This window comes from Onychostruthus taczanowskii, unplaced genomic scaffold (assembly GCF_017590055.1).
Source record: "Onychostruthus taczanowskii isolate IOZ18803 unplaced genomic scaffold, ASM1759005v1 scaffold253, whole genome shotgun sequence".
NCBI classification, from domain to species: domain Eukaryota; kingdom Metazoa; phylum Chordata; class Aves; order Passeriformes; family Passeridae; genus Onychostruthus; species Onychostruthus taczanowskii.
Genome location: NW_024499830.1, coordinates 44,396 through 69,379, shown reverse-complemented (window position 1 = coordinate 69,379; position 24,984 = coordinate 44,396). Strand labels below are relative to the sequence as shown.

The 24,984-nt window shown below is 54.2% G+C and overlaps 1 protein-coding gene across 34 annotated transcripts in view; it reads right to left on the bottom strand.

The window, feature by feature from the left end:
* Window positions 1-24,984, bottom strand: part of SCRIB (scribble planar cell polarity protein) — a 99,069-nt gene that overhangs the window by 53,694 nt on the left and 20,391 nt on the right. For 27 of the 34 annotated variants that reach the window (XM_041407096.1, XM_041407102.1, XM_041407110.1 and 24 more), the window contains exons 15-18: window positions 22,868-22,930; window positions 4,399-4,488; window positions 3,543-3,620; window positions 1,618-1,932 (exon numbers count right to left, since the gene is read on the bottom strand). The exons of 2 other annotated variants lie outside the window; for them this stretch is intronic. In XM_041407096.1, the coding sequence (XP_041263030.1) occupies window positions 1,618-1,932; window positions 3,543-3,620; window positions 4,399-4,488; window positions 22,868-22,930 (546 nt within the window). The remainder of the gene's footprint in view (window positions 1-1,617; window positions 1,933-3,542; window positions 3,621-4,398; window positions 4,489-22,867; window positions 22,931-24,984) is intronic. 5 more of the 34 variants (XM_041407116.1, XM_041407127.1, XM_041407101.1 and 2 more) reach the window with 4 other exon arrangements.

Sequence of the window (24,984 nt, the reverse complement as noted above, 5' to 3'; positions counted from 1 at the left end):
CCTTGCCGCCAGCGATGCTGAAGCCGAGGCCCTTCTCGTTGCGCATGAGGCAGGTGGAGAAGCGCTCGGTGGCCGGGGCCGGCTCGGGGCCCTCGGGGAAGCGCAGCCCCCCGCGCCGCTCCCGGGGGCTGTAGTCGTCCTCGGGCCGCAGCGGGGTGACGGTGATGGCGTTCTCGGGCTCCACCATGCGCTCCCGCAGCACCGTCATGGACACCGAGCTGCCCGAGCCCCGCAGCGCCTCCACGGCCACGTGGTGCTCGGCACAGTGCAGCGACACGCCGTTCACCTGGGCAGGGACAGCGGCAGCCGGCGCTGACACAGGGCCCCAAAGAACACAGAGCCCGGACCTCACAGAGCCCTGGCCTCACACACAGCCGGCCCTGACACACGGCCCCGAAGAACACAGAGCCCGGACCTCACCCAGCCTGCCCTGACACACGGCCCCAAAGAACACAGAGCCCGGACCTCACAGAGCCCCGGCCTCACACACAGCCTGCCCTGAACCAGAGCCCCAAAAACCACAGAGCCCTGACCTCACACACAGCCCCAACCTCACACCCAGTGTCCCTTCACACCCAGTGTCCTCTCACAGCCCGTCTCACACCCAGCCTCCCCTCACACCCAGCCCAACTCACACAGCCCCAGTTTCACACACAGTCCAACCTCTCACAGCCCCCGTTTCACACCCAGCCCAACCTCTCACAGCCCCAGTCTCACCCCCAGTGTCCCTTCACACCCAGTGTCCTCTCACAGCCCGTCTCACACCCAGCCTCCCCTCACACCCAGCCCAACTCTCACAGCCCCAGTTTCACACCCAGCCTCCCCTCACCCCCAGCCCAACTCACACAGCCCCAGTTTCACACCCAGCCCAACTCTCACAGCCCCAGTTTCACACCCAGCCTCCCCTCACACCCAGCCCAACCCCAGGCACTGCTGCCCAAGGGAACTGGCTCAGCCCCTCACACCCCACCTGGGCCCTGCTCCCACAGGTGTCACACCCAGCCCAACCCCAGGCACTGCTGCCCAAGGGAACTGGCTCAGCCCCTCACACCCCACCTGGGCCCTGCTCCCACAGGTGTGTCCACGCCTCTGGGAGTTTTCCCTGCATTCCCACAGCACTGCTGCCTGTCCCAGGCCAGGGCAGCCAAGGAAAGGCGCCAAGAGGGCAGCAGTGGGATTAGGTGTCACTGGCAGGGACTAGGAGCCCCAGCCACCCCCCTTCTATAAAAAAGAGGGAGAGGGACTTGGACAAGGGCCTGGAGTGACAGCACAAGGGGGAATGGCTTCCCAGTGCCAGAGGGCAGGGATGGATGGGATACTGAGAAGGAATTGCTCCCTCTCAGGGTGGGCAGGCCCTGGCACAGGGTGCCCAGAGCAGCTGTGGCTGCCCCCGGATCCCTGCAAGCATTGAAGGCCATGGCGGGCAGGGCTCGGAGCAACCTGGGACAGTGGAACCTGGCCACCACAAGGTGAGGTTTAAGGTCCTTCCAAACACAAACCATCCTAGAATTCTGAGATTCCCTGACTGTAGAGCACCCAGCCCACCAGCCCAGGGCCGGGCTGCACTGCTGCACGCCCGGGGACGAGGAGGATCGGGGCCCCAGGGCTCAGACTGACCGTGTCCCCAGCCCGGTAAGGCGTGGAGCCCTTGCCGCCAGCGATGCTGAAGCCGAGGCCCTTCTCGTTGCGCATGAGGCAGGTGGAGAAGCGCTCGGTGGCCGGGGCCGGCTCGGGGCCCTCGGGGAAGCGCAGCCCCCCGCGCCGCTCCCGGGGGCTGTAGTCGTCCTCGGGCCGCAGCGGGGTGACGGTGATGGCGTTCTCGGGCTCCACCATGCGCTCCCGCAGCACCGTCATGGACACCGAGCTGCCCGAGCCCCGCAGCGCCTCCACGGCCACGTGGTGCTCGGCACAGTGCAGCGACACGCCGTTCACCTGGGCAGGGACAGCGGCAGCCGGCGCTGACACAGGGCCCCAAAGAACACAGAGCCCGGACCTCACAGAGCCCCGGCCTCACACACAGCCGGCCCTGACACACGGCCCCGAAGAACACAGAGCCCGGACCTCACCCAGCCTGCCCTGACACACGGCCCCAAAGAACACAGAGCCCGGACCTCACAGAGCCCCGGCCTCACACACAGCCTGCCCTGAACCAGAGCCCCAAAAACCACAGAGCCCTGACCTCACACACAGCCCCAACCTCACACCCAGTGTCCCTTCACACCCAGCCCAACCTCTCACAGCCCCAGTCTCACACCCAGCCTCCCCTCACACCCAGCCCAACTCACACAGCCCCAGTTTCACACACAGTCCAACCTCTCACAGCCCCCGTTTCACACCCAGCCCAACCTCTCACAGCCCCAGTCTCACACCCAGTGTCCCTTCACACCCAGTGTCCTCTCACAGCCCGTCTCACACCCAGCCTCCCCTCACACCCAGCCCAACTCACACAGCCCCAGTCTCACACCCAGCCCAACTCACACAGCCCCAGTCTCACACCCAGCCCAACTCACACCCAGCCCCAGTCTCACACCCAGCCCAACCTCACCCAGCCCCAGACTCACACCCAGCCCAACTCACACAGCCCCAGTTTCACACCCAGTGTCCCCTCACACCCATCCCAACCTCTCACAGCCCCAGTCTCACACCCAGCCTCCCCTCACACCCAGCCCAACCCCAGGCACTGCTGCCCAAGGGAACTGGCTCAGCCCCTCACACCCCACCTGGGCCCTGCTCCCACAGGTGTGTCCACGCCTCTGGGAGTTTTCCCTGCATTCCCACAGCACTGCTGCCTGTCCCAGGCCAGGGCAGCCAAGGAAAGGCCCTTTCAGAGGAATTCCTTCCCCACAGGGAGTCCTGAATTCCCTACACTTGTATCACCCTACAGGTAACATCCCAGACAGAACCCCCCACAGAACCACCTCCACCAACAAAATTCAGCACAATTCAACACAACACAGGTTGACCCTTGTCACCTTCCAGAAGGGACATGCACCTGCCCACACCCTTGGAACACCCGGAGCTGTCAGTGTGACAGTTCCCAGGTGTGGGGAATGTCATAGAGCAGATCATCCTTAGTGTGGCACATAAGAGAGAACCAGGGGAACAGGCCCAGGCAGCCTGGGCTAGTGGAAGGTGTCCCTGCCCATGGCAGGGGGTGAAATGAGATGTTAAGGTTCCTTCCCACCCAAACAATCCCCATGGCTGGCTCCCTGGGTAAGAAGTTATTCACAGGGTTCACTTTTGCTCTGCCCAGTGAATGAATAAATGTCACTGTATTCTTGTAATGTATTTCTTCCCACCTGGGCCACACAACAGTTCAGACCTGGGCCAGAGTAAATGCAGGAGCTTATAAAGCAACAAAAGATTCATGGTAACATGAATTAAACAACTATCTCTGAGCCAAAGGGATTTTGTTTAGCTCTTACACATCCCTAATGCTTAATTTGGTCTAAAACACTTATGATGCAAGTCCATTCCCAATCACCTCACACCTCCCCTCCAAGCTCTCAGAAGCATTTGCTTTGTCAGAAGTCAGTCCTTACCTCCAGGAGCTTGTCACCAACACGGACCCCTGCCCGAGCTGCAGGACCCTCCTCAGACACACGGGAAATGAAGATGCCCTGGAAACAAAACCTCTGTTCTATGGAGAGCCCATTTCTGCTGAGAACCCCCTAGCAGGACTACCCCAAGGTGATGAGAGGGACAGGAACCCCCTGACAGGGCTACCCCAAGGTGACCAGGGGGACAGGAACCCCACTGCAGGGCTACCCCAAGGTGACCAGGGGGACAGGAACCCCACTGCAGGGCTGCCCCAAGGTGACCAGGGGGACAGGAACCCCACTGCAGGGCTGCCCCAGGGTGGTGAGGGGGACAGGAACACCCTGGCAGGGCTACCCCAAGGTGACCAGGGGGCAGGAACCCCACTGCAGGGCTGCCCCAAGGTGACAGGAACCCCACTGCAGGGCTCCCCAAGGTGGTGAGGGGGACAGAAACCCCACTGCAGGACTGCCCCAAGGTGGTGAGAGGGTCAGGAACCCCACTGCAGGGCTGCCCTATGGTGATGAGTGGGACAGAAACTCCCCGGCAGGGCTGCCCCAGGTGAGGCACAAGACCAGGGAACGACCCCTTAACCCTGTTCCAGTGGAACTGGAATCACACGATGCAGCTGATGCCAGGTGGGGAGCAGCCCCACACCCTGTGCCCCCCCAGCTGGGGAGGAACCCCAGCTCCCACGGCTGCTCCAGCTCAGACCATCCAGGCTCAGGGGCAGGAGTCTGCTGCAGCCCACCAAGCCCCCCGTGGGGGCACCCAGGGCTGCTCCCACCCGGCCCCACAGCTCCCACGGAGGGACACAGCTGCGAGAGGCAGTCCCCAGCAGTGGCAGGGCCCAGGCCTTACCTCGTCGTCCCCCTTATAGGGCGTGGAGCCCTTGCCCCCCGCGATGCTGATGCCCAGCCCCCCCGTCTGCCGCACGATGGTCAGCGTCAGCTGCAAGCACAAGGGACAGGGCACGGGTCAGGGCACAGGGGACAGCTCTGCTCAGGAGAAACAGCACCTCTGAGTCACCCTCTGGCACTGGGGGGCCTGGCACCTGGGGGTTGTGGCACCTGTGGGACACACCATGGCACCTGTGGGACACACTGGGGGAGCTGGGACACCTGTGGGGGAGCTGTGGCACCTGTGGGACACTGGGGGGGATGTGATACATATGGGACACACTGGGGGGGTTGTGGCACCTGTGGGACACACTGGGCGACCTGTGGGACACACTGGGGGAGCTGGGACACCTGTGGGACACAGTGGGGGAGCTGGGACACCTGTGGGGGAGCTGTGGCACCTGTGGGACACACTGGGGGAGCTGTGGCACCTGTGGAGGGGCTGTGGCACCTGTGGGACACTGGGGGTCATGGCACCTGTGGGACATACAGGGGGAGCTGGGACACCTGTGGGGGAGCTGGTGTCCACCTGTGAGACACACTGGGGGGCATGGCACCTGTGGGACATACTGGGGGAGCTGGGACACCTGTGGGAGAGCTGTGGCACCTGTGGGACACACTGGGGGAGTTGGGACACCTGTGGGACACACTGGGGGAGCTGTGGGACACACTGGGGGAGCTGTGGGACACACTGGGGGAGTTGTGGCACCTGTGGGGGGGCTGTGGCACCTGTGGGACACTGGGGGTCATGGCACCTGTGGGACATACAGGGGGAGCTGGGACACCTGTGGGGGAGCTGGTGTCCACCTGTGAGACACACTGGGGGGCATGGCACCTGTGGGACATACTGGGGGAGCTGGGACACCTGTGGGAGAGCTGTGGCACCTGTGGGACACACTGGGGGAGCTGGAACACCTGTGGGACACACTGGGGGAGCTGTGGGACATACTGGGGGAGTTGTGGCACCTGTGGGACTCACTGGGGGACTTGTAGCACCTGTGGGACACACTGGGGGAGCTGTGGCACCTGTGGAGGGGCTGTGGCACCTGTGGGACACACTGGGGGGCATGGCACCTATGGGACACACTGGGGGAGCTGGGACACCTGTGGGGGAGCTGGGAGGGCTGTTCCACCTGTGGGGGGGCTGTGACACCTGTGGGACACACTGGGGGAGTTGTAGCACCTGTAGGAGACCTGTGGCACCTATGGGACATACTGGGGGAGCTGTGGCACCTGTGGGGGGGCTGTGGCACCTGTGGGACACACTGGGAGAGCTGGGACACCTGTGGGACACACTGGGAGAGCTGGGACACGTGTGGGACACACTGGGGGAGTTGTGGCACCCGTGAGTGAGGCATGGCACCTGTGGGTGAGCCACGGCACTCATGCCTCAGAGGCAGCACCCCCACAAGGCATGGAACACACAGATCCCTTCCCACAGCTGAGCCCTGGCCCAGCAGTCAGCTTGCCCAAGTGACACAGCAGAGGGGATTCCACCACGAGGCAAACTGGGCAGCCATGGGCTGGAACTGGGCCACAGGACAGGGACAGGCTCACACCACAGCCTGGCTCTGCCATGGCTCCCTTGAGTGTAATTCCAGCAGCCACTGGGGCACCCCAGGCCACCCCAGCGCAGTGCGCAGTGACAAGGGTGGCACCTTGTCCAGAACACTCTGGATGGACACTTGGCTTTGTTGTATTGATGGAAATCAACACACAGCACCAAAAACCCCGTCTGCTCTGCCTCCCTCTGCCCCGGCTGCTCAGGATCACAGCTGAGCAATCCACAAGTCTCCTTCCTGCCTCCCACCTCCACACACCCAGCCATGCCCACTGCCAACAGCTGAAGCTGTTTCTTTTAAGGACACCAGCATGAACCATTCCCAATGCCACAGTCACGAGAAGGAAGACACGGAGCACGTGGTAGGACACAGGGAAAGGAACAGGACAGACAGGGCTCTCTCAGGGCCAAGGACCAAGGGGCTGGTGAGCGAAGTGACAGCAGTGAGCACAGACTCCTCCAGAGAACCAAGCTGGCTGTCCTCCTTGTCAATCACCTCTTTAGAAACAAAGCCCAGGATGGAGAGAGGCTGCTGCAGAGATGTCAAGCGTCAGTGTCAGCTGCACATGGCCACAGCATGGGCAGCACAGGAAGCAGGAGATTACCTTCCCCAACACTTCCCTCCCAACCCTCTTTCATTTCTGCAATGACTGAACCAACGTCTTGTGGAGCTCCACATTCTGCTAAGGTTGAAACAAAAACCAAACCTGAAACAAGCTGAGGTGCTCTGCTCTGCTCTGCCAGGTCCTCTGGTGCCCAGCTAACAGCACAGCAGAACACTCAGGGATCTTCCCAGGGAAATCCCTCATCCCAGACCTACTAGTATATTTTCATTTTTGGAGCTAGGTCTTATAAGCTCTCGAAAGAAATATAATATACCCAAGGATAGCTCAACTACAGTTTTGGGGTCATAAATTAAGCAGGATGACTTCTGTTGCAGCGTTAGAAACAAAAAGGTTTCATAAAAGGCAAAATAACAAACAGAAAAACCCGAGCCAGGTGCAGAGGTCTGCTCCTGGTAAAAACACCTCACAAAAGCCCCTAGTTCTTTTGTTCTCTTCTTTTTCTACCTGATTGTTCAGGCAGGACTTTTTAGTTTCTATCTAATTAGATGCCCTCAAGTTTTTAGTGAAGTCCTTGAAGTCCTATGAGGTGACTTTTCACCTAATTGTTGAGAGAAACTTCTGAGCTTCTTTCATTTTTTGGAGGACAAAGGATAGTTCTGTCACTCTGTCATCAAGAAGCACACTCCTACAACCTACCATCACTTCACTGTCTCTGGTGCAAGAGCCAGAAACTAAGTAAAATTCCGAGTTTTGGAACATCCAGTAAGACAGAAATGGAGTAGTGAGGAGACAGCAGCAAGACAGCTCAAACCAAACTAGCTCCGGACCAGTCAATGTTTCTTGCATGACCATGGCTATTAGGAGCTAACTAAAACCTATGTTTTTCCACCCAGACTCATGGGACTCTAGAAATGCTCTGAAGACTCACATCTGCATTGTCCAGGGAGTGCTCAGACCAAGCTCTCAGGCACATGGGAGGATTTCTGGGGTTGTTCTGTGCAGGGCCAGAAGCAGGACTTGATGATGCTGGTGATCAGGAAATTGTGTAATTCTACATTCAACATAGAAGTTTCTAAGGGGAAATTGTGTAATTCTACATTCAACACAGAAGTTTCTAAGGATGACAGGAAACCAGGGCTTCAGAGAGGGATCACAGGAATGACAGCAAACCAGGGCGTCAGCAAGGATCACAGGAATGACAGCAAACCAGGGCGTCAGCAAGGATCACAGGAATGACAGCAAACCAGGGCGTCAGCAAGGATCACAGGAATGACAGCAAACCAGGGCGTCAGCAAGGATCACAGGAATGACAGCAAACCAGGGCGTCAGCAAGGATCACAGGAATGACAGCAAACCAGGGCGTCAGCAAGGATCACAGGAATGACAGCAAACCAGGGCGTCAGCAAGGATCACAGGAATGACAGCAAACCAGGGCGTCAGCAAGGATCACAGGAATGACAGCAAACCAGGGCGTCAGCAAGGATCACAGGAATGACAGCAAACCAGGGCGTCAGCAAGGATCACAGGAATGACAGCAAACCAGGGCGTCAGCAAGGATCACAGGAATGACAGCAAACCAGGGCGTCAGCAAGGATCACAGGAATGACAGCAAACCAGGGCGTCAGCAAGGATCACAGGAATGACAGCAAACCAGGGCGTCAGCAAGGATCACAGGAATGACAGCAAACCAGGGCGTCAGCAAGGATCACAGGAATGACAGCAAACCAGGGCGTCAGCAAGGATCACAGGAATGACAGCAAACCAGGGCGTCAGCAAGGATCACAGGAATGACAGCAAACCAGGGCGTCAGCAAGGATCACAGGAATGACAGCAAACCAGGGCGTCAGCAAGGATCACAGGAATGACAGCAAACCAGGGCGTCAGCAAGGATCACAGGAATGACAGCAAACCAGGGCGTCAGCAAGGATCACAGGAATGACAGCAAACCAGGGCGTCAGCAAGGATCACAGGAATGACAGCAAACCAGGGCGTCAGCAAGGATCACAGGAATGACAGCAAACCAGGGCGTCAGCAAGGATCACAGGAATGACAGCAAACCAGGGCGTCAGCAAGGATCACAGGAATGACAGCAAACCAGGGCGTCAGCAAGGATCACAGGAATGACAGCAAACCAGGGCGTCAGCAAGGATCACAGGAATGACAGCAAACCAGGGCGTCAGCAAGGATCACAGGAATGACAGCAAACCAGGGCGTCAGCAAGGATCACAGGAATGACAGCAAACCAGGGCGTCAGCAAGGATCACAGGAATGACAGCAAACCAGGGCGTCAGCAAGGATCACAGGAATGACAGCAAACCAGGGCGTCAGCAAGGATCACAGGAATGACAGCAAACCAGGGCGTCAGCAAGGATCACAGGAATGACAGCAAACCAGGGCGTCAGCAAGGATCACAGGAATGACAGCAAACCAGGGCGTCAGCAAGGATCACAGGAATGACAGCAAACCAGGGCTTCAGCAGGGATCACAGGACTGACAGCAAACCAGGGCTTCAGCAAGGCTCACAGGCTGGTCTAAGAGCAGGATCCCAGAATTTCCCAGGTCTGCTCAGTGCCTGAATGCATTGGATAGGATCATGATTTTAGACAACAACTGAGGACTCCCTGATGCCACTGGTCACAGAAAGTCACTTCCAGCTGCATGGGAAGCTGATGTTGTAAACTAACAGAAAGATATGCCACAAACCCCCTGGATTTCACAAATTCAGCAAACCAGTCTAAAACTATGGGGAAAGCTGCCAGAAAAGCCAACTGGCCTGAGGAGGAAGAACTTTCATCAATGTACACTGAAAAGCAAAACACCAAGGAGAAAAAAGGCCAGATTAAAAATACTGAGACAACTGCAGTAAAAGGGCTTGAATTAGATATAAATACACGTAGGCTGAAAAGATTTCAAACTCGCAAGGAAATCACACAAAAACCAGTGTGGTGAGATTGGTGGATGTTTGTTTGAGGTCTGATGTGAACATGAGCCTCAAGAAGAGGGACCTGGGTCCAGCAGCCTGGAATGGCCCTTCACGTTGCAGCTCAGGCTGTTTCTGGCTCTAAACCCTGAAGCTGTTTGTTCCCCCAAGCTCCTCTTTCCTAAGGCTGCTCTTGGGCTGCCTGGACTGCCACAAAACCACACCAAAACCACTGAAACCACAGCACAGAGCTGCCCCAGCAGGGGCAGCTCAGCTCCCTCCGTGCCATTGCTCCTGCCATGGGCTTTACTGGGTAGTATTTTACTCTTTGTGTATTTTTCCCCCAAAGACAGGGATCTACCCACAGCCTGGCACCATCATATTTTCTAGAAACATCCCTTTGCCAGGATTTCTCTCCTGAGAAGCTCAGAGAAAAAAAGAAAACAATATTATCTCATTTGCTTCTCCTGTGTTTTGCTGCTTTGGAATGCAGTTGGAGATTGTTTATCCAACAAGTGATTGTTTCATTGGTTTCTGCTCTGAATTATTTTAACTTATTGGCCAGCTGGGGCCAAGCTGTGTCAAAGCTCTGGAAAGAGTCACAAGTTTTTCATTTTAACTTTCTGTCTGTATCCTTTCTGTATTCTTTAGTACAGTTTAGTATAGTACTCTTTAATATAATATAGATCATAAAATAATAAATTAGCCTTCTAAGAACATGGAGTCAGATTCATAATTTCCTTCCTTCATCTGGGAACCCTGCAAATAAAAGAACAGCCCATCTCAGATGATCTGATCTGTGCTGCTTCTCACCAAAACTCACTGCTTCTCCCTCTGCAGAAAGCACAAACCTTCATGGAGAGCACACCATGCTCCCAGGTCCTCAGCAAGGAACAGCAAGGAACAGCAGAAGTGCTGCAGTGCCAGTGAAAAGTGAGGAAATTGGAAAAGCTGCCACATTTTGAGCTGCCATCCTTCCCCCTGGGCTCCCATTCTCCATCAGAAGCATCAAACACAAGCCAGGGAAGCAGTTCCACTCTGTGCCCTCAGTGCTGCCTCTGGCCCTGCCTGTGCCTCTTTGGGGACACTCCAAACATGTCCCGGGGCCACCTCAACCCAGCTCTCACATGGCTTTTGGTGTAACTGTCTTTGACCATGGAATCAGGGAATGGTTTGGGTGGAAGGGACCCTGAAGCTCACCCACCCAGCCCTCTCTGTTAACAGAGTCCTGTGCTCCTGCAGGAATTCCCAGCTTTCAGAAGTAACTGCACACACCAGAGCTGCTGCACACCTGGACAGACTGCACAGCTGGGTGCTGCCCAGGAGGTTTGGGACAGTCTGAATTTGCTGCTGTGCAACTCACCACTGAGGATTCCTGCAGCCTGCCAGGGGCACGGCAGACACCAACCATGGCACCCACAGCACTCAAGGGACAAAGCTCAGAGCTGCTGAAAATCCAAGTTCTTCCTCCAAACACACCCGCAGGAGTGGGGCTCAAGGGCTTCACACCCAGAAGATGAAAAGGCATCCATTTATAAATGGCTGTACGTGTGGATGCACACTGCTGGGGCCAGTATGGGGCCTCAGAACCAGAAAGACATTGAGGGGCATCAGCAAGTCCAGACACAGGAACAGAGCTGGGGAAAGGTCTGGAGCAGCTGAGGCAGCTTGAGGGGGCTCAGCTGCAGAAAAGGAGGCTCAGGAGGGACCTCCTCAGTCTCTACAACTCCCTGACAGGAAGGTGGAACAAGGCTGGGGTGAGGCTCTGCTCCCAGGGAACAAGGGACAGGACAAGGGCAAACAGTCTCAAGTTGTGCCAGGAGTGGTTTAGATGGGATACTGGGAAAATTCCTTCCTGTAAATGGCTGTCCAGCCCTGACATGGATTGCTCAGGACAGGGGTGGAGTCCTTAAATCTGGAAGTGTTCAAAAAACATGTGGATATGGCACCTGAGGACACGGTTTAGTGATGATCATGGTGCTGGTGCTGGGTTGATGGCTGGACTCACTGATCTTCAAGGTCTTTTCCAACCTGATTCCCTGACTCTCAGTGCCCAATGCTGGCATTTACACATCCCAAAAGATTTATTTGAGCCTGTCATACTGACACAGGAGATGCACACTGCAACAAATGATTTGGATTTATGGTGGGACAGACGTGTGACAAGGGACAGGTGCCACGTGAAGGTGAGGGATCCCACTTCAACAGCAGCTGAAGAATCCATTAAATACCATCAACAACCTTTTCAAAAATCAAAAGGGCTGGACAACTTGTGTTCAAGAGTCCCAACATTTGCCTGAGATGCTTGTAGAGCATTTCCAAAATTCTGGGCTTTTTGTACCCCGAGACCCCTGACATTGTGCAGATGGACTGAGAGACCCAGAAGGATTCCTGTGACCCTCACCCAGACACCACTCCAGGAGTACCTGAGGAACACATGTGGCTCTTAAGCAGGCACACAAATGGCTCTCATGAGAAACAGGTGAATTCTATAAAAACCAGTCCCCCAAAACCCAAACTACTTCATTCTGAGAAGACTCCAGACTTGGCTGATGAAGTGAAGGCTCACTAAGCAGACTTGTACAAAACATGGAAGCTGTGCCCCCAGACCTGGCACTGGCCTCAGCCAAGGCTGGTCCAGGTGTGTGGTGTACAAGCCAAGAACCAGGTAACACCATGGGAAGAGAAACAAGAATTTGGGTTCTGCCAAGATCTGTCAGGCGCGGCTTTACTCTAAGGCAGACAGAATTGAAGGAATTCCATATGAGGGGAGGCTGGGGGCCTTCCAACTCAGGAGGGGGAGACAGACCCTTTTTGTCTTCTCATGCCCTTCATAACTTTATAGAAGATGATTATTCCATGTTTGTAATCACAAAAGAATTAGGGATATTCAGTGGAACTCAGTAAGATGAAATATCAGCAGCAGGCTCAAAAAATGCTTTTTGATATAAAGCTCAAGCAGACTAATAATTGATTGCCACTAGATTCTGTGGGACTGAAATGTATAAAAGGAATGGGAGGATCAGACAAAACCATGGATGGCATCTCCATGGATGGCATACACAGGCATGAACAGCCCAGAAACCTTGACCCAGGGAGCAGCAGGAGCTGAGCACCCACCAGTGGAAGGATCCCTTTTCCTGCTGAGGTCTGGGCCCCTCAGCTCCTGCCACTCCACTCTGACACACGTTCAGTCAGTGTAACATGGCACAACACATCATTTGTAACTGTCACACCAGAGCCTCAAGGTTTAGGCTGCACATCAAGAAGAATTTCCTCCCAGAAAGGGTCACCAGGCACTGGCAGGGGCTGCTCAGGGAGGCGGCAGTCTCCATCCCTGGGGGTGCTCAGGGAATGACTGGATGTGGCACTCAGGGCTCTGGGCTGGTGACAAGGTGTGGATCAGTCAGAGGCTGAACTCGATGGCCTTGGAGGTCTTTTCTAACCTAAATAACTCTGGGATTCTGCTCAGCTTGGGTGCACACAGCTGGGGCAGGGAAGAGCAGGAGCTGGAGGCACTGATTCACCAGGAAAGATGAGAAGAGCTAAATCTGTCTGGCTTTGGTCAGTGACAGCTCATGGGGACAAGGAGACAAGCTGAAAATAACAGTGAGCAAAAGGGAGATTGCTGTGTGACTGCTGAGAGCTAAATTAACTCCAGACAGTGGAAAAGGAACACAAAGGAAAAGCAGCCCTGGCAGGAGAGCAGCCCCTGGACACGGGCTGGAGGTTTCCTGGCTCTGATATTATTCCTTCCTCTGTTCCAGTGGGTTTAGTTTTCAAAGGAAAGGGTATCAGGAGGGCAGAGATGGGGGACACAGGAGTTTGAGCACTTCACTGACTTCCCACTGAGCACCTCCACAAAACCAGTGCACAGCAAAACACAGGGCAAAGCACAGAGCTAAAAATGGGGCTTTTGACAGCAGCACTGGGAACAGGGACAGGGACTGGCACAGTCCCTGATCTGGGGACAGGGACAGTGACTGCCACAGCTCCTGATCTGGGGACAGGGACTGCCACAGCCCCACTGGAAACAGGAACACTGGGAACAGGGACAGGGACTGGCACAGCCCCACTGGGGACAGATGGGACAGGGACTGCCACAGCCCCACTGGAAACAGGAACACTGGGAACAGGGACAGGGACTGGCACAGCTCCTGATCTGGGGACAGGGACTGGCACAGCCCCTGATCTGGGGACAGGAATTGCCACAGCTCCTGATCTGGGGACAGGGACAGGACAGTGACCTGCCACAGCCCCACTGGGACAGCAGCACTGGGGACAGGGACAGCCACAGCTCCTGATCTGGGGACAGGGACCTGCCACAGCCCCAGATCTGGGAACAGGAACACTGGGAACAGGGACAGGGACTGCCACAGCCCCTGATCCAGGGACAGCAGCACTGGGAGCAGATGGGACAAGGACCTGCCATGCTCAGGGTGCTGCTCTGCTCCTGCACGTCCCTTCCCCAGGAGACCTGAGGACAGTGACCACCTTTCCCAAAGGAAGAAGGAAGCGAGGATGCCTGCTAAAACATGGAATACGGTCACATCTGAAGCATCAGCAAAACCCAAGGTTCCTACAGCTCCGTGAATATTCACACATCATATGAGACCCCATCTGACAGCTGTGTGCCAGGGCTGCAGACCCACATCCAGATCAGAGTGCTGCTGTGTGCCTATATAAAGGTCTGATTTCATCTTGGGGCATGGAAGAAATGTTTGCAGTGACAACAGCCCTTCACTGGGACAAACTCCACGGGGAGGTGCTGAGTCACATCCCTGGATGTGACAGGCTGGCTGCTGAGAGCCTCACCAAGGCTCCTTCCCCTCTAAACCTGGGCTGCCTTATGAGTCCAGGATTAGTTATTTCATTAATGAACTACACAAAATGGGATTCCAGGATTAGTTATCTCATTAATGAACAACACAGAGTGGGACTTAGGAAGTTGGCACTTCCTTCCTATCACAGTTGGGAGCCAGCTTTGTCACGGGCACAGAGACAGAAAAAGAAGGGAATCCTGCAAGGATCTGGCCTGGCCAAACTATGGAATGCAGCAGGACAGGGTCTCTCTGGGAATGAAAACACTCAAATGCTTAAAGAGGAGCAAAAAGCACTGTCCAAAGCTACCAATCCTCAAACCATTTCAGAAGCAGAAACAGGACAAAAACCTACACCAGGTTCAGCTGGAACAGGTAACACTAGAACACAATCCATTTCATCTCTTCAGCAGCACAGAATTTTTATTCCTGTTCTTACTGACCCTTCTTGTGTGGTGAAATCCTTGGAGCAGTCCTTTTTCTTCACTATATTTTCCACTATAAAATTCCACTGAGACTCTTCTCAGCCCAGCTGTTTCAGACTGTTCTAAACATCCTTTTACCCAACATTTAATACAGAATTACAATGCTATAAAGACTGGGGAGTTTACAACTCTCCTAAAACCTTCAACGCTGTGCTGCTAAGGGCAGGCCTTGCAGGAGGAGAGCATTTATCCAAGGAACAGTGGAATGAATACATGGAAAACTTCCACTAAACCTGGCATCACCTGCCTCAGAACAAACAGGCAGAGACATCTCTAAGTGCATCTTGTTTGGAGGCCAAACCTCCCCAAGTCCTGAAGGATACAGAAGAAAAGCTAAAGATGTAATGAAAATAAGAACAAAGAGAAATTCCCATCCAGGAGCAGGAACTGCCATATCTGAAATGGAAAAAGAAGTGTGGAATTTAGTGGAGTAAGGTCTGGACACACTCTCTCATGTTGTCCATAGTCACCAAACCTGAGCTCAGGCAGACCAGGTGAAAGAAAAGGCAGGGAATAAATGGAAATCCCTCTTACCAGAGAAATTTGGTTTCTCTAATCCAGCAAAAGGAAGGCTGGAAGAAGTCAGGACTAGTCTCCATAGAATTACAGCAAAGACAAGCAGGCAATGGGTCAGCCAGCAGGGAAGAGATTGCACAAGATAAAATACAATGAAAACAATGATCTAACAAATGACAGATTAGAAGTAAGTTTTCTAATCACTCCAGAAGCAGAAACATGGAGAAGTTCTGGGGTTCTCCCCTGAGGAGGGATCTGTGTGTGTGCACACACTGTGTAACAGGATGAAACAAGCTGTATTTAATGAAAAGTTTGACTTATTAACCAGAGCACAGTGTTGGGGTGCCAGTCCTGGTAGGAGATTTGACTTCAGCACTTCCTCCAAATCATCAGTTATCTTCCCTGCAAACTTAGCTGTGCTGCTCCTGAGTTGAGCACAGCCCTTTTTCAGCTAAACTCTAATTTCCAGCCTGTCCCAGTCTGGCCAGTGCCCTGGCTGGGGATTGTTTCTCTCTGCAATGTGTTGGAACTGGCTGGGAGTTCCTGCCCTCCTCCAGTGACAGTCAGAGCACACTGCAGCAGGCAGGGACCAGTTTCAGGGCAGGTAAAAGCTTCAGCCCCGTGATTTCTGTGGGGGGTTACTGTAATCCTATACATAACCCTGGCCCCAAGCAGCAAAGCCCCCTGTCTTACACACAGGGCACCTGCCTAGTGCAGAAGGCAGAACTGCATTTGCTGTAGCACTGTGGTTAAATTGCCATTTTCACTCCATCAGTCCCTCTTCTGCTGCCTTCTCCTCTCTCTGTGAAGCCAACGAGATGACTGCATGGCAGAGCAGAACCAAAATGATCCTGCCCCACTCTTGGAGCAGGCAAAGGGAACTGCAGGTGGGGCTGCATTTGTGTGAGAATCATTCCACGCTTTGCTCCTTGGTCCCCAGAGAGCTCTGGATCAGACAAAACTTGCACATTCACAGGAAGAGATCACAAAGGCACCTCGGGATCACAAACCCACCTCAGGGTCACAAACCCACCTCGGGGTCACAAACCCACCTCCAAACCAGAGGGTCGTGGCCTGGACAGGTGGCAGAACACGGCCCAGAGCAGCTGTGGCTGCCCCATCCCTGGAAGTGTCCAAAGCCAGGCTGGACAGGGCAGGGAACAACCTGGGACAGTGGAAGGTGCCCCTGCCCATGGCAGGAGGTGGCACTGGGTGACATTTGAAAGGTCCCTTCTAATCCAAGCCACTCTATGATTCCCTAAAAAACACTGAGGACCCTTCAACCCAGTAGGAAAAGGTCATAAAAACACTTTGATGGCAATAAATTATAAGCCAGACAAATTAAAAGAGAAAATATGGCACTTTTTTTTTTTTCTCAGTAGGAACTTTGATAATCTTAAAAATTAAACAAGAGAAATGGGAGTCTTGTATTTTTCTTAACATCAAAAAGACTCCACTCTGTCATATTCCAGTCAAGCCAGGTGAGCAAACACAGGTGATGTCACCTCTCCTGCACTACACAAGAGGTTTATTAAACTTTTTTGGGTTTAAAATTTATGGGGCACATTGTGGGAAAATCAAATTTGCTATGTAATAATACCAAGCCTGACAGTGCCCTGATGAAGCACACACTCACCCCCTAAATGCAAAAACTAAGAGCAAGGGAAGAGCTCCACGTGTGCAGCAGCAAAGAGCAGCCCCAGGCAGGGAGCCAGGATGGCTCCCAGCACATCCCAGCATGTCCCAGTCCCTGTGCTGGCCTTTCCACAGTGAGTCCTGAGCTCAGGATGGCTCCCAGCACATCCCAGTGCTCCCCAGTCCCTGTGCTGGCCTTTCCACAGTGAGGCCTGGAGCCAGGATGGCTCCCAGCACATCCCAGCATGTCCCAGTCCCTGTGCTGGCCTTTCCACAGTGAGTCCTGAGCTCAGGATGGCTCCCAGCACATCCCAGTGCTCCCCAGTCCCTGTGGAGCCTTTCCACAGTGAGTCCTGAGCTCAGGATGGCTCCCAGCACATTCCAAGTGCCCCCAGTCCCTGTGCTGGCCTTTCCACAGTGAGTCCTGAGCTCAGGATGGCTCCCAGCACATCCCAGTGCTCCCCAGTCCCTGTGGAGCCTTTCCAAAACTGAACCCTTTGAGCATGGGATGCTCCAGCACCAGGACCAGGCTGTGCTGTCACATCTGCTGCTGGCAAATTCTAACTGGTGCCAGGCTTGAGGCAGGCATTCCAACACAAATGGTGACACTCCTGAGCAGTTTCCACAGGATGAGGCTCCTTCCCTGACTGCAGAGCAACAGGATGTGACACCTGAGCAGCAGCAGACACCCAGCAGCTCTAGAAACCTCCTCTCCTTGCCCTGGAGTGGAATGGCAGCTCCTCCTGTCCCTGGGCAGAGCGAGAGACACAATCCTGTGCATGTCCCCCAGCAGCAGAAGCTTTGGCAGCACAGAGCCCTGTGCAGCTCCTGGACCTGCAGGACAGGGGTTAGGGCCGGCCAGCCAAGGATGTGGCACCAGCCTTTGCTACAGCAGAGCAGCCCTGGGCACTGAAACGCAGTTTGAGACCCTGCTTCCACTGCTCTGCAACCTTGGGACCCTCCTTCCACTGCTCTACAGCCTTGGGACCCTCCTTCCACTGCTCTGCAACCCTGGGACCCTCCTTCCACTGCTCTGCAACCCTGGGACCCTCCTTCCACTGCTCTGCAACCTTGGGACCCTCCTTCCACTGCTCTGCAACCTTGGGACCCTCCTTCCACTGCTCTGCAACCCTGGGACCCTCCTTCCACTGCTCTGCAACCCTGGGACCCTCCTTCCACTGCTCTGCAACCTCGGGACCCTGCTCTGAAACCTGCCCAGCAGCTTTCCAGGCTACTCCATCAGAACCACCTGAAAACAGAGCTCAGGTCTAATCTTGTGCCATCAAACAGGTGCTCAACACGCTGCCTTCCTCCTCTCAGAGCCTCTCCATACCCCAGCACAGCCACTCTGCAAGGCACAGGGGGATGGAGACCAAACCCTGGGAAGAGCCAGCCCTGGAGCCTGATATCCACCGCTGGGTACCCTACACTTTAACAAAGTTATTCTGCTGCAGCAGAGGGTATCTCACACTTCAAGGAAGTTATTCTGCTGCAGAACAGGGTATCCACACTAAAAAAGCTATTCTGCTGCAGAACAGGGTATCCCACACTCTAACAAAGTTATTTTCCTGCAGCAGAGGGGATCCCACACTCTAACAAAGTTATTCTGCTGCACAACAGGGTATCCCACACTTCAACCAAGTTGTCCTCCTGCAGCAGAGGGGATCCCGCACTTTAATGAAGTTATTCTGCTGCACAACAGGGTATCCACACTAAAAAAGTTATTCTGCTGCAGAACAGGGTATCCCACACTCTAACGAAGTTATTCTGCTGCAGAAGAAGGCATACCCACACTCTAACAAAGTTATTCCTCTGCTGCAGAAGAAGGCATACCCACACTCTAACAAAGTTATTCCTCTGCTGCAGAAGAAGGCATACCCACACTCTAAGGAAGTTATTCCGCTGCTGCAGAAGCACTTTAATGAAGTTATTCTGCTGCACAACAGGGTATCCCACACTAACAAAGTTATTCTGCTGCACAACAGGGTATCCCACACTTCAACCAAGTTGTCCTCCTGCAGCAGAGGGGATCCCGCACTTTAATGAAGTTATTCTGCTGCACAACAGGGTATCCCACACTAACAAAGTTATTCTGCTGCACAACAGGGTATCCCACACTTCAACCAAGTTGTCCTCCTGCAGCAGAGGGGATCCCGCACTTTAATGAAGTTATTCTGCTGCACAACAGGGTATCCCACACTAACAAAGTTATTCTGCTGCACAACAGGGTATCCCACACTTCAACCAAGTTGTCCTCCTGCAGCAGAGGGGATCCCGCACTTTAATGAAGTTATTCTGCTGCACAACAGGGTATCCCACACTAACAAAGTTATTCTGCTGCACAACAGGGTATCCCACACTTCAACCAAGTTGTCCTCCTGCAGCAGAGGGGATCCCGCACTTTAATGAAGTTATTCTGCTGCACAACAGGGTATCCCACACTAACAAAGTTATTCTGCTGCACAACAGGGTATCCCACACTTCAACCAAGTTGTCCTCCTGCAGCAGAGGGGATCCCGCACTTTAATGAAGTTATTCTGCTGCACAACAGGGTATCCCACACTAACAAAGTTATTCTGCTGCACAACAGGGTATCCCACACTTCAACCAAGTTGTCCTCCTGCAGCAGAGGGGATCCCGCACTTTAATGAAGTTATTCTGCTGCACAACAGGGTATCCCACACTAACAAAGTTATTCTGCTGCACAACAGGGTATCCCACACTTCAACCAAGTTGTCCTCCTGCAGCAGAGGGGATCCCGCACTTTAATGAAGTTATTCTGCTGCACAACAGGGTATCCCACACTAACAAAGTTATTCTGCTGCACAACAGGGTATCCCACACTTCAACCAAGTTGTCCTCCTGCAGCAGAGGGGATCCCGCACTTTAATGAAGTTATTCTGCTGCACAACAGGGTATCCCACACTAACAAAGTTATTCTGCTGCACAACAGGGTATCCCACACTTCAACCAAGTTGTCCTCCTGCAGCAGAGGGGATCCCGCACTTTAATGAAGTTATTCTGCTGCACAACAGGGTATCCCACACTAACAAAGTTATTCTGCTGCACAACAGGGTATCCCACACTTCAACCAAGTTGTCCTCCTGCAGCAGAGGGGATCCCGCACTTTAATGAAGTTATTCTGCTGCACAACAGGGTATCCCACACTAACAAAGTTATTCTGCTGCACAACAGGGTATCCCACACTTCAACCAAGTTGTCCTCCTGCAGCAGAGGGGATCCCGCACTTTAATGAAGTTATTCTGCTGCACAACAGGGTATCCCACACTAACAAAGTTATTCTGCTGCACAACAGGGTATCCCACACTTCAACCAAGTTGTCCTCCTGCAGCAGAGGGGATCCCGCACTTTAATGAAGTTATTCTGCTGCACAACAGGGTATCCCACACTAACAAAGTTATTCTGCTGCACAACAGGGTATCCCACACTTCAACCAAGTTGTCCTCCTGCAGCAGAGGGGATCCCGCACTTTAATGAAGTTATTCTGCTGCACAACAGGGTATCCCACACTAACAAAGTTATTCTGCTGCACAACAGGGTATCCCACACTTCAACCAAGTTGTCCTCCTGCAGCAGAGGGGATCCCGCACTTTAATGAAGTTATTCTGCTGCACAACAGGGTATCCCACACTAACAAAGTTATTCTGCTGCACAACAGGGTATCCCACACTTCAACCAAGTTGTCCTCCTGCAGCAGAGGGGATCCCGCACTTTAATGAAGTTATTCTGCTGCACAACAGGGTATCCCACACTAACAAAGTTATTCTGCTGCACAACAGGGTATCCCACACTTCAACCAAGTTGTCCTCCTGCAGCAGAGGGGATCCCGCACTTTAATGAAGTTATTCTGCTGCACAACAGGGTATCCCACACTAACAAAGTTATTCTGCTGCACAACAGGGTATCCCACACTAACAAAGTTATTCTGCTGCACAACAGGGTATCCACACTAAAAAAGTTATTCTGCTGCAGAACAGGGTATCCCACACTCTAACGAAGTTATTCTGCTGCAGAAGAAGGCATACCCACACTCTAACAAAGTTATTCCTCTGCTGCAGAAGAAGGCATACCCACACTCTAACAAAGTTATTCCTCTGCTGCAGAAGAAGGCATACCCACACTCTAACAAAGTTATTCCTCTGCTGCAGAAGAAGGCATACCCACACTCTAACAAAGTTATTCCGCTGCTGCAGCAAGCCCTGTAGGCACCAAGAGCAGCCCTGGGTGTGCCCCACGCTGGGGGCTGGCACCAGCTGGGTGTGTCTCTCCAGTTCTGCTCCCACAAGATCAGTCTCCAGCCCACAGCCGTGGTTAGGGATAAGGAGCACAGTGAGGAATCAGCAGTCCCTCCTCTCCTGGGGCTGTATGACATTTATATAAGGAATGTGACAGCAGTGTCATCAGCTTCAAACCCTGCTGCTCAAGGGCACCAGGCTCTCTGCTCGGCTCCATCATCCTGTGATTCTTCCCAAGGAACCATCCCTGGAGGCAGCAGGCAGATGCCACTTGGAAGTGTCCAAGGACAGGCTGGTCAGGCTTGGAGCAGCCTGGTCCTGTGCAAGGTTCCTCCCTGAGCACTCCCCAGAGCTGCAGGACAATCAAGCATTCCCAATCAACTTCCCAAAGCTGGCCTGCTCCTGGGTGACTACGACCACCAGTCTGGGAGAGCTCCAGCTCCTTGTGAGCTGCACAGCCACGTTTTCCTCACAGTACAGGAACAGATCTGTGCAAAGGGGACTGTGCTGAAGGGCCACCTGAGCCAGCCTGGGGCCTCACACCAGCCACCCCCAGGAACCAGAATCACAGAGGCTGGAAAAGACCTCCAGGATCAGAAGATTACGCAGAAGAGAAATGCAAGAAATACTAATGTGGTTTTCAGGGACCTAGAGATGGAGAAAGATGGAGAAATCTTCAGGCTCCACTAACAGGGGACCACACCTGGGGCAGCTCATGCTCTGCCTGGGTGGAAAGGATTCATCACCTCTCTACTAGAAAGCATCACTCCAAAACCAATAAAAATCTCTGTTTCACACCTGAGGGAACAGCAGAGCCAAGTCCTCAGAGACACCCCAGCCAGCACTCCCAGGCAGCACACGGCTCTGGTGGCCCTGTTCTGCCTGTCCTAGAGGAGAAATCCCCATGCAAGCTGTCAGCAGGGATGCTGCTCCTGCATCTCCTCAGTGGCAGCAGCACTCTGCTTCCAGCAGCTCCTGGGAAAGCTGCCTGCAGAAAGGTACTGTCCCCTGGTCAGGCACTGATCAGGCACTGAAAACCTGGAGACAAACACAGGAAGCTGCTCAGGGCCAGAGGATGAGCAGGCAGGCAGCCAGAGGATTTGAACCCTGAGCACACTCACCATCCCCATGCCAGGGACCTCAGGTGCCACCTGCCCCTTCCTGACACCTCCAGGTGCTGCCTTGAAGGGATGCAGGGGAGGCTTCAGGAGATGCACAAATCATTGCCTCCAGTTCTTTCCCCAGGCAGGGGCACAGTGCCCTGAGTGAGACCCTCCTCCTTTTATCAGAGGGTCAGACCCTCCTCCTTTTATCAAAGGGTCACTACACAGCACTTGGCTGATTCTTGAGGTCTCTGCTCCTCCAGGGTTACCCACACGTCCAGAAATATCCATTTGTTTAATTCCACTTCTCCACCAACACACAGCAAATAGAAACTGAACTTTGTTTTTTACTCCTGCTCTGCAGCAGCCACTCTCACCTCAAGGCTGGGAAAAGAGGAAAAGGGGAAAGCAAGGAGGAAACAATCATCGTGTTTGTGATCAGCCAGGTCCAGAAGCCACTTGACCCAGAGAGATCAGAGGTCCCCCTACAACAACGGGTGAGGCTGGGAAGCAAATCAAGCAGGCTGGATGATTTTTGGCAGAGAGAGAACAGTAGGAGTGGTACAGACCTCTTCCTCCTCAATGCGAGCAGGTTCAATCAGCAGATTATTGGCTTGATCAAACGACACCCCCTGTTAGGACAGGAACCAGCAAAGAGGCATGCGGATTAGTGGAGCATCAACCAAACCCGCCACCACGACCACCACGACCACCACGACCACCACGACCACCCAACACACGCACGGCACGCCGGAGCTGGGCCGGCTCCCGAGCCACTGCTGAGCTCTTGGAGTCACTGCTGAGCTCTGGGCTCACTGCTGAGCTTGGGGTCACTGCTGAGCTCGGGTCTCACTGCTGAGCTCCTGAGCCCCCAGAGGAGCCACTGCTGAGCTCTTGGAGTCACTGCTGAGCTCGGGGTCACTGCTGAGCTCCTGAGCCCCCAGGAGAGTCACTGCTGAGCTCTGGGCTCACTGCTGAGCTCTGGAGCTCCTGGAGCCACTGCTGAGCTTCAGAGCTCCCAGAGGAGCCACTGCTGAGCTCCTGCAGTCACTGCTGAGCTCTGGCACTCCTGGGGTCACTGCTGAGCTCCAGAACTCCCAGAGGAGTCATTGCTGAGCTCCAGAGCTCCTGGAGCCACTGCTGAGCTCCAGAGCTAGGGAGCTGATCCACCTCCCAGAGTCACTGCTGAGCTCTAGAGCTCCCAGGGTCACTGCTGAGCTCTGGGCTCACTGCTGAGCTCACTGCTGAGCTCCAGAACTCCCAGAGGAGTCACTGCTGAGCTCCAGAGCTCCTACAGGAATCACTGCTGGGCTCCAGAGCTCCTACAGGAATCACTGCTGTCCATCTCTCCCAGGTCACTGCTGACCTCCAGAGCCCCACAGCTGAGCCCACTGAGAGCACAGCTCCAGGGCTGACCCCTCAGCCCCAGAGCAGCCCCCAGTCCTGCTCAGCACCCCAGCAGGGCTGCTCATGGGCTGCCAGAGTGCCAAGTGCCAGCACACTGCTGCCCCTGAGGCAGGCTTTGCCCATGCTGGCAGCCTGAGGCAGGGTCACCGTAGCTGACCTCATCCCCGCCACACCAGGTCACTCTGGGAGGGAGGAAGGGTTAAACACAGGAGGAAGCACCGAGGAGCCTGCGGTGCCACAAGCTGCTGCAAGGAACGAGAAATCCCAAACATAGCTGCAGCCCCAAACACAACTGCAAAAAAGCAGTCCCAAACACAGCTGCAGCCCCAAACACAACTGCAAAAAAGCAGTCCCAAACACAACTGCAGCCCCAAACACAACTGCAAAAAAGCAGTCCCAAACACAACTGCAAAAAAGCAGTCCCAAACACAACTGCAAAAAAGCAGTCTCAAACACAAGTCCCAGACACAACTGCAGTCCCAAACATAACTGCACCAATCCTTTTCTCTGGTGAAAAAGCACACCCTGACAGGCACCTGGGATCCTGCTCTCAAGTGCAGGAAACCTCAGGATTTCCTCTGAAAACCAACTGTCCTTGCAAGAAACCCCTCTGGTTCTAGGATTCAGCCTGTCCTGCCTCGTCCTTCAGTGCACCTCCTGCCCAGGGACACTGCCCCCTGCATCCATCCCCACTGCTGGCACACAGCTCATAAATGTCTTCATGGAGCAGGCATCCAACCCAGCCCCACAGGGAGAGCTGAGCCCCAGGCAGGGTAATTTCTGACAGGTTCCCCACCCCTGAGCAGGCATCACAGGCTCTGCAGTGGGTCAGTGCCTCCTCAGCTCAGGCCCCAGCTAAAATAACCTTTTCAGGGTTATTTTAGCATTCCCAAGGATGATAGGTCTTGGATGAAGGGGACTTGGGACAGCTTCAAACATTCCTTCTGAGGAACTTCACCAGCAGTGGGAAAACTGCCCTCACCCCTAGGGAGCACAAGAGGAGCTGCACTGGCTCAAACAGAGCAAGGCAGGCACCCACTGAGGGAAAGTGAGGGAAAGGACTTTTCCCTGGGCAACCTGAGCTCCAGCAGGGATGGGAATGACCCCAGCACCTTGGAGCACGTGCAGTTACAGCAGATGCAGGTTTTACTGCAGCACCTTCCAGGGACCCACATCTCAGCCCTGAGATTTGCTGATGTCAGACTGTGATGGAGACCCAGCCACGTCCTGACCTCTGCCCACCAAATACAACTCAAAATCCTCAGGTCCTGGGGTGAGA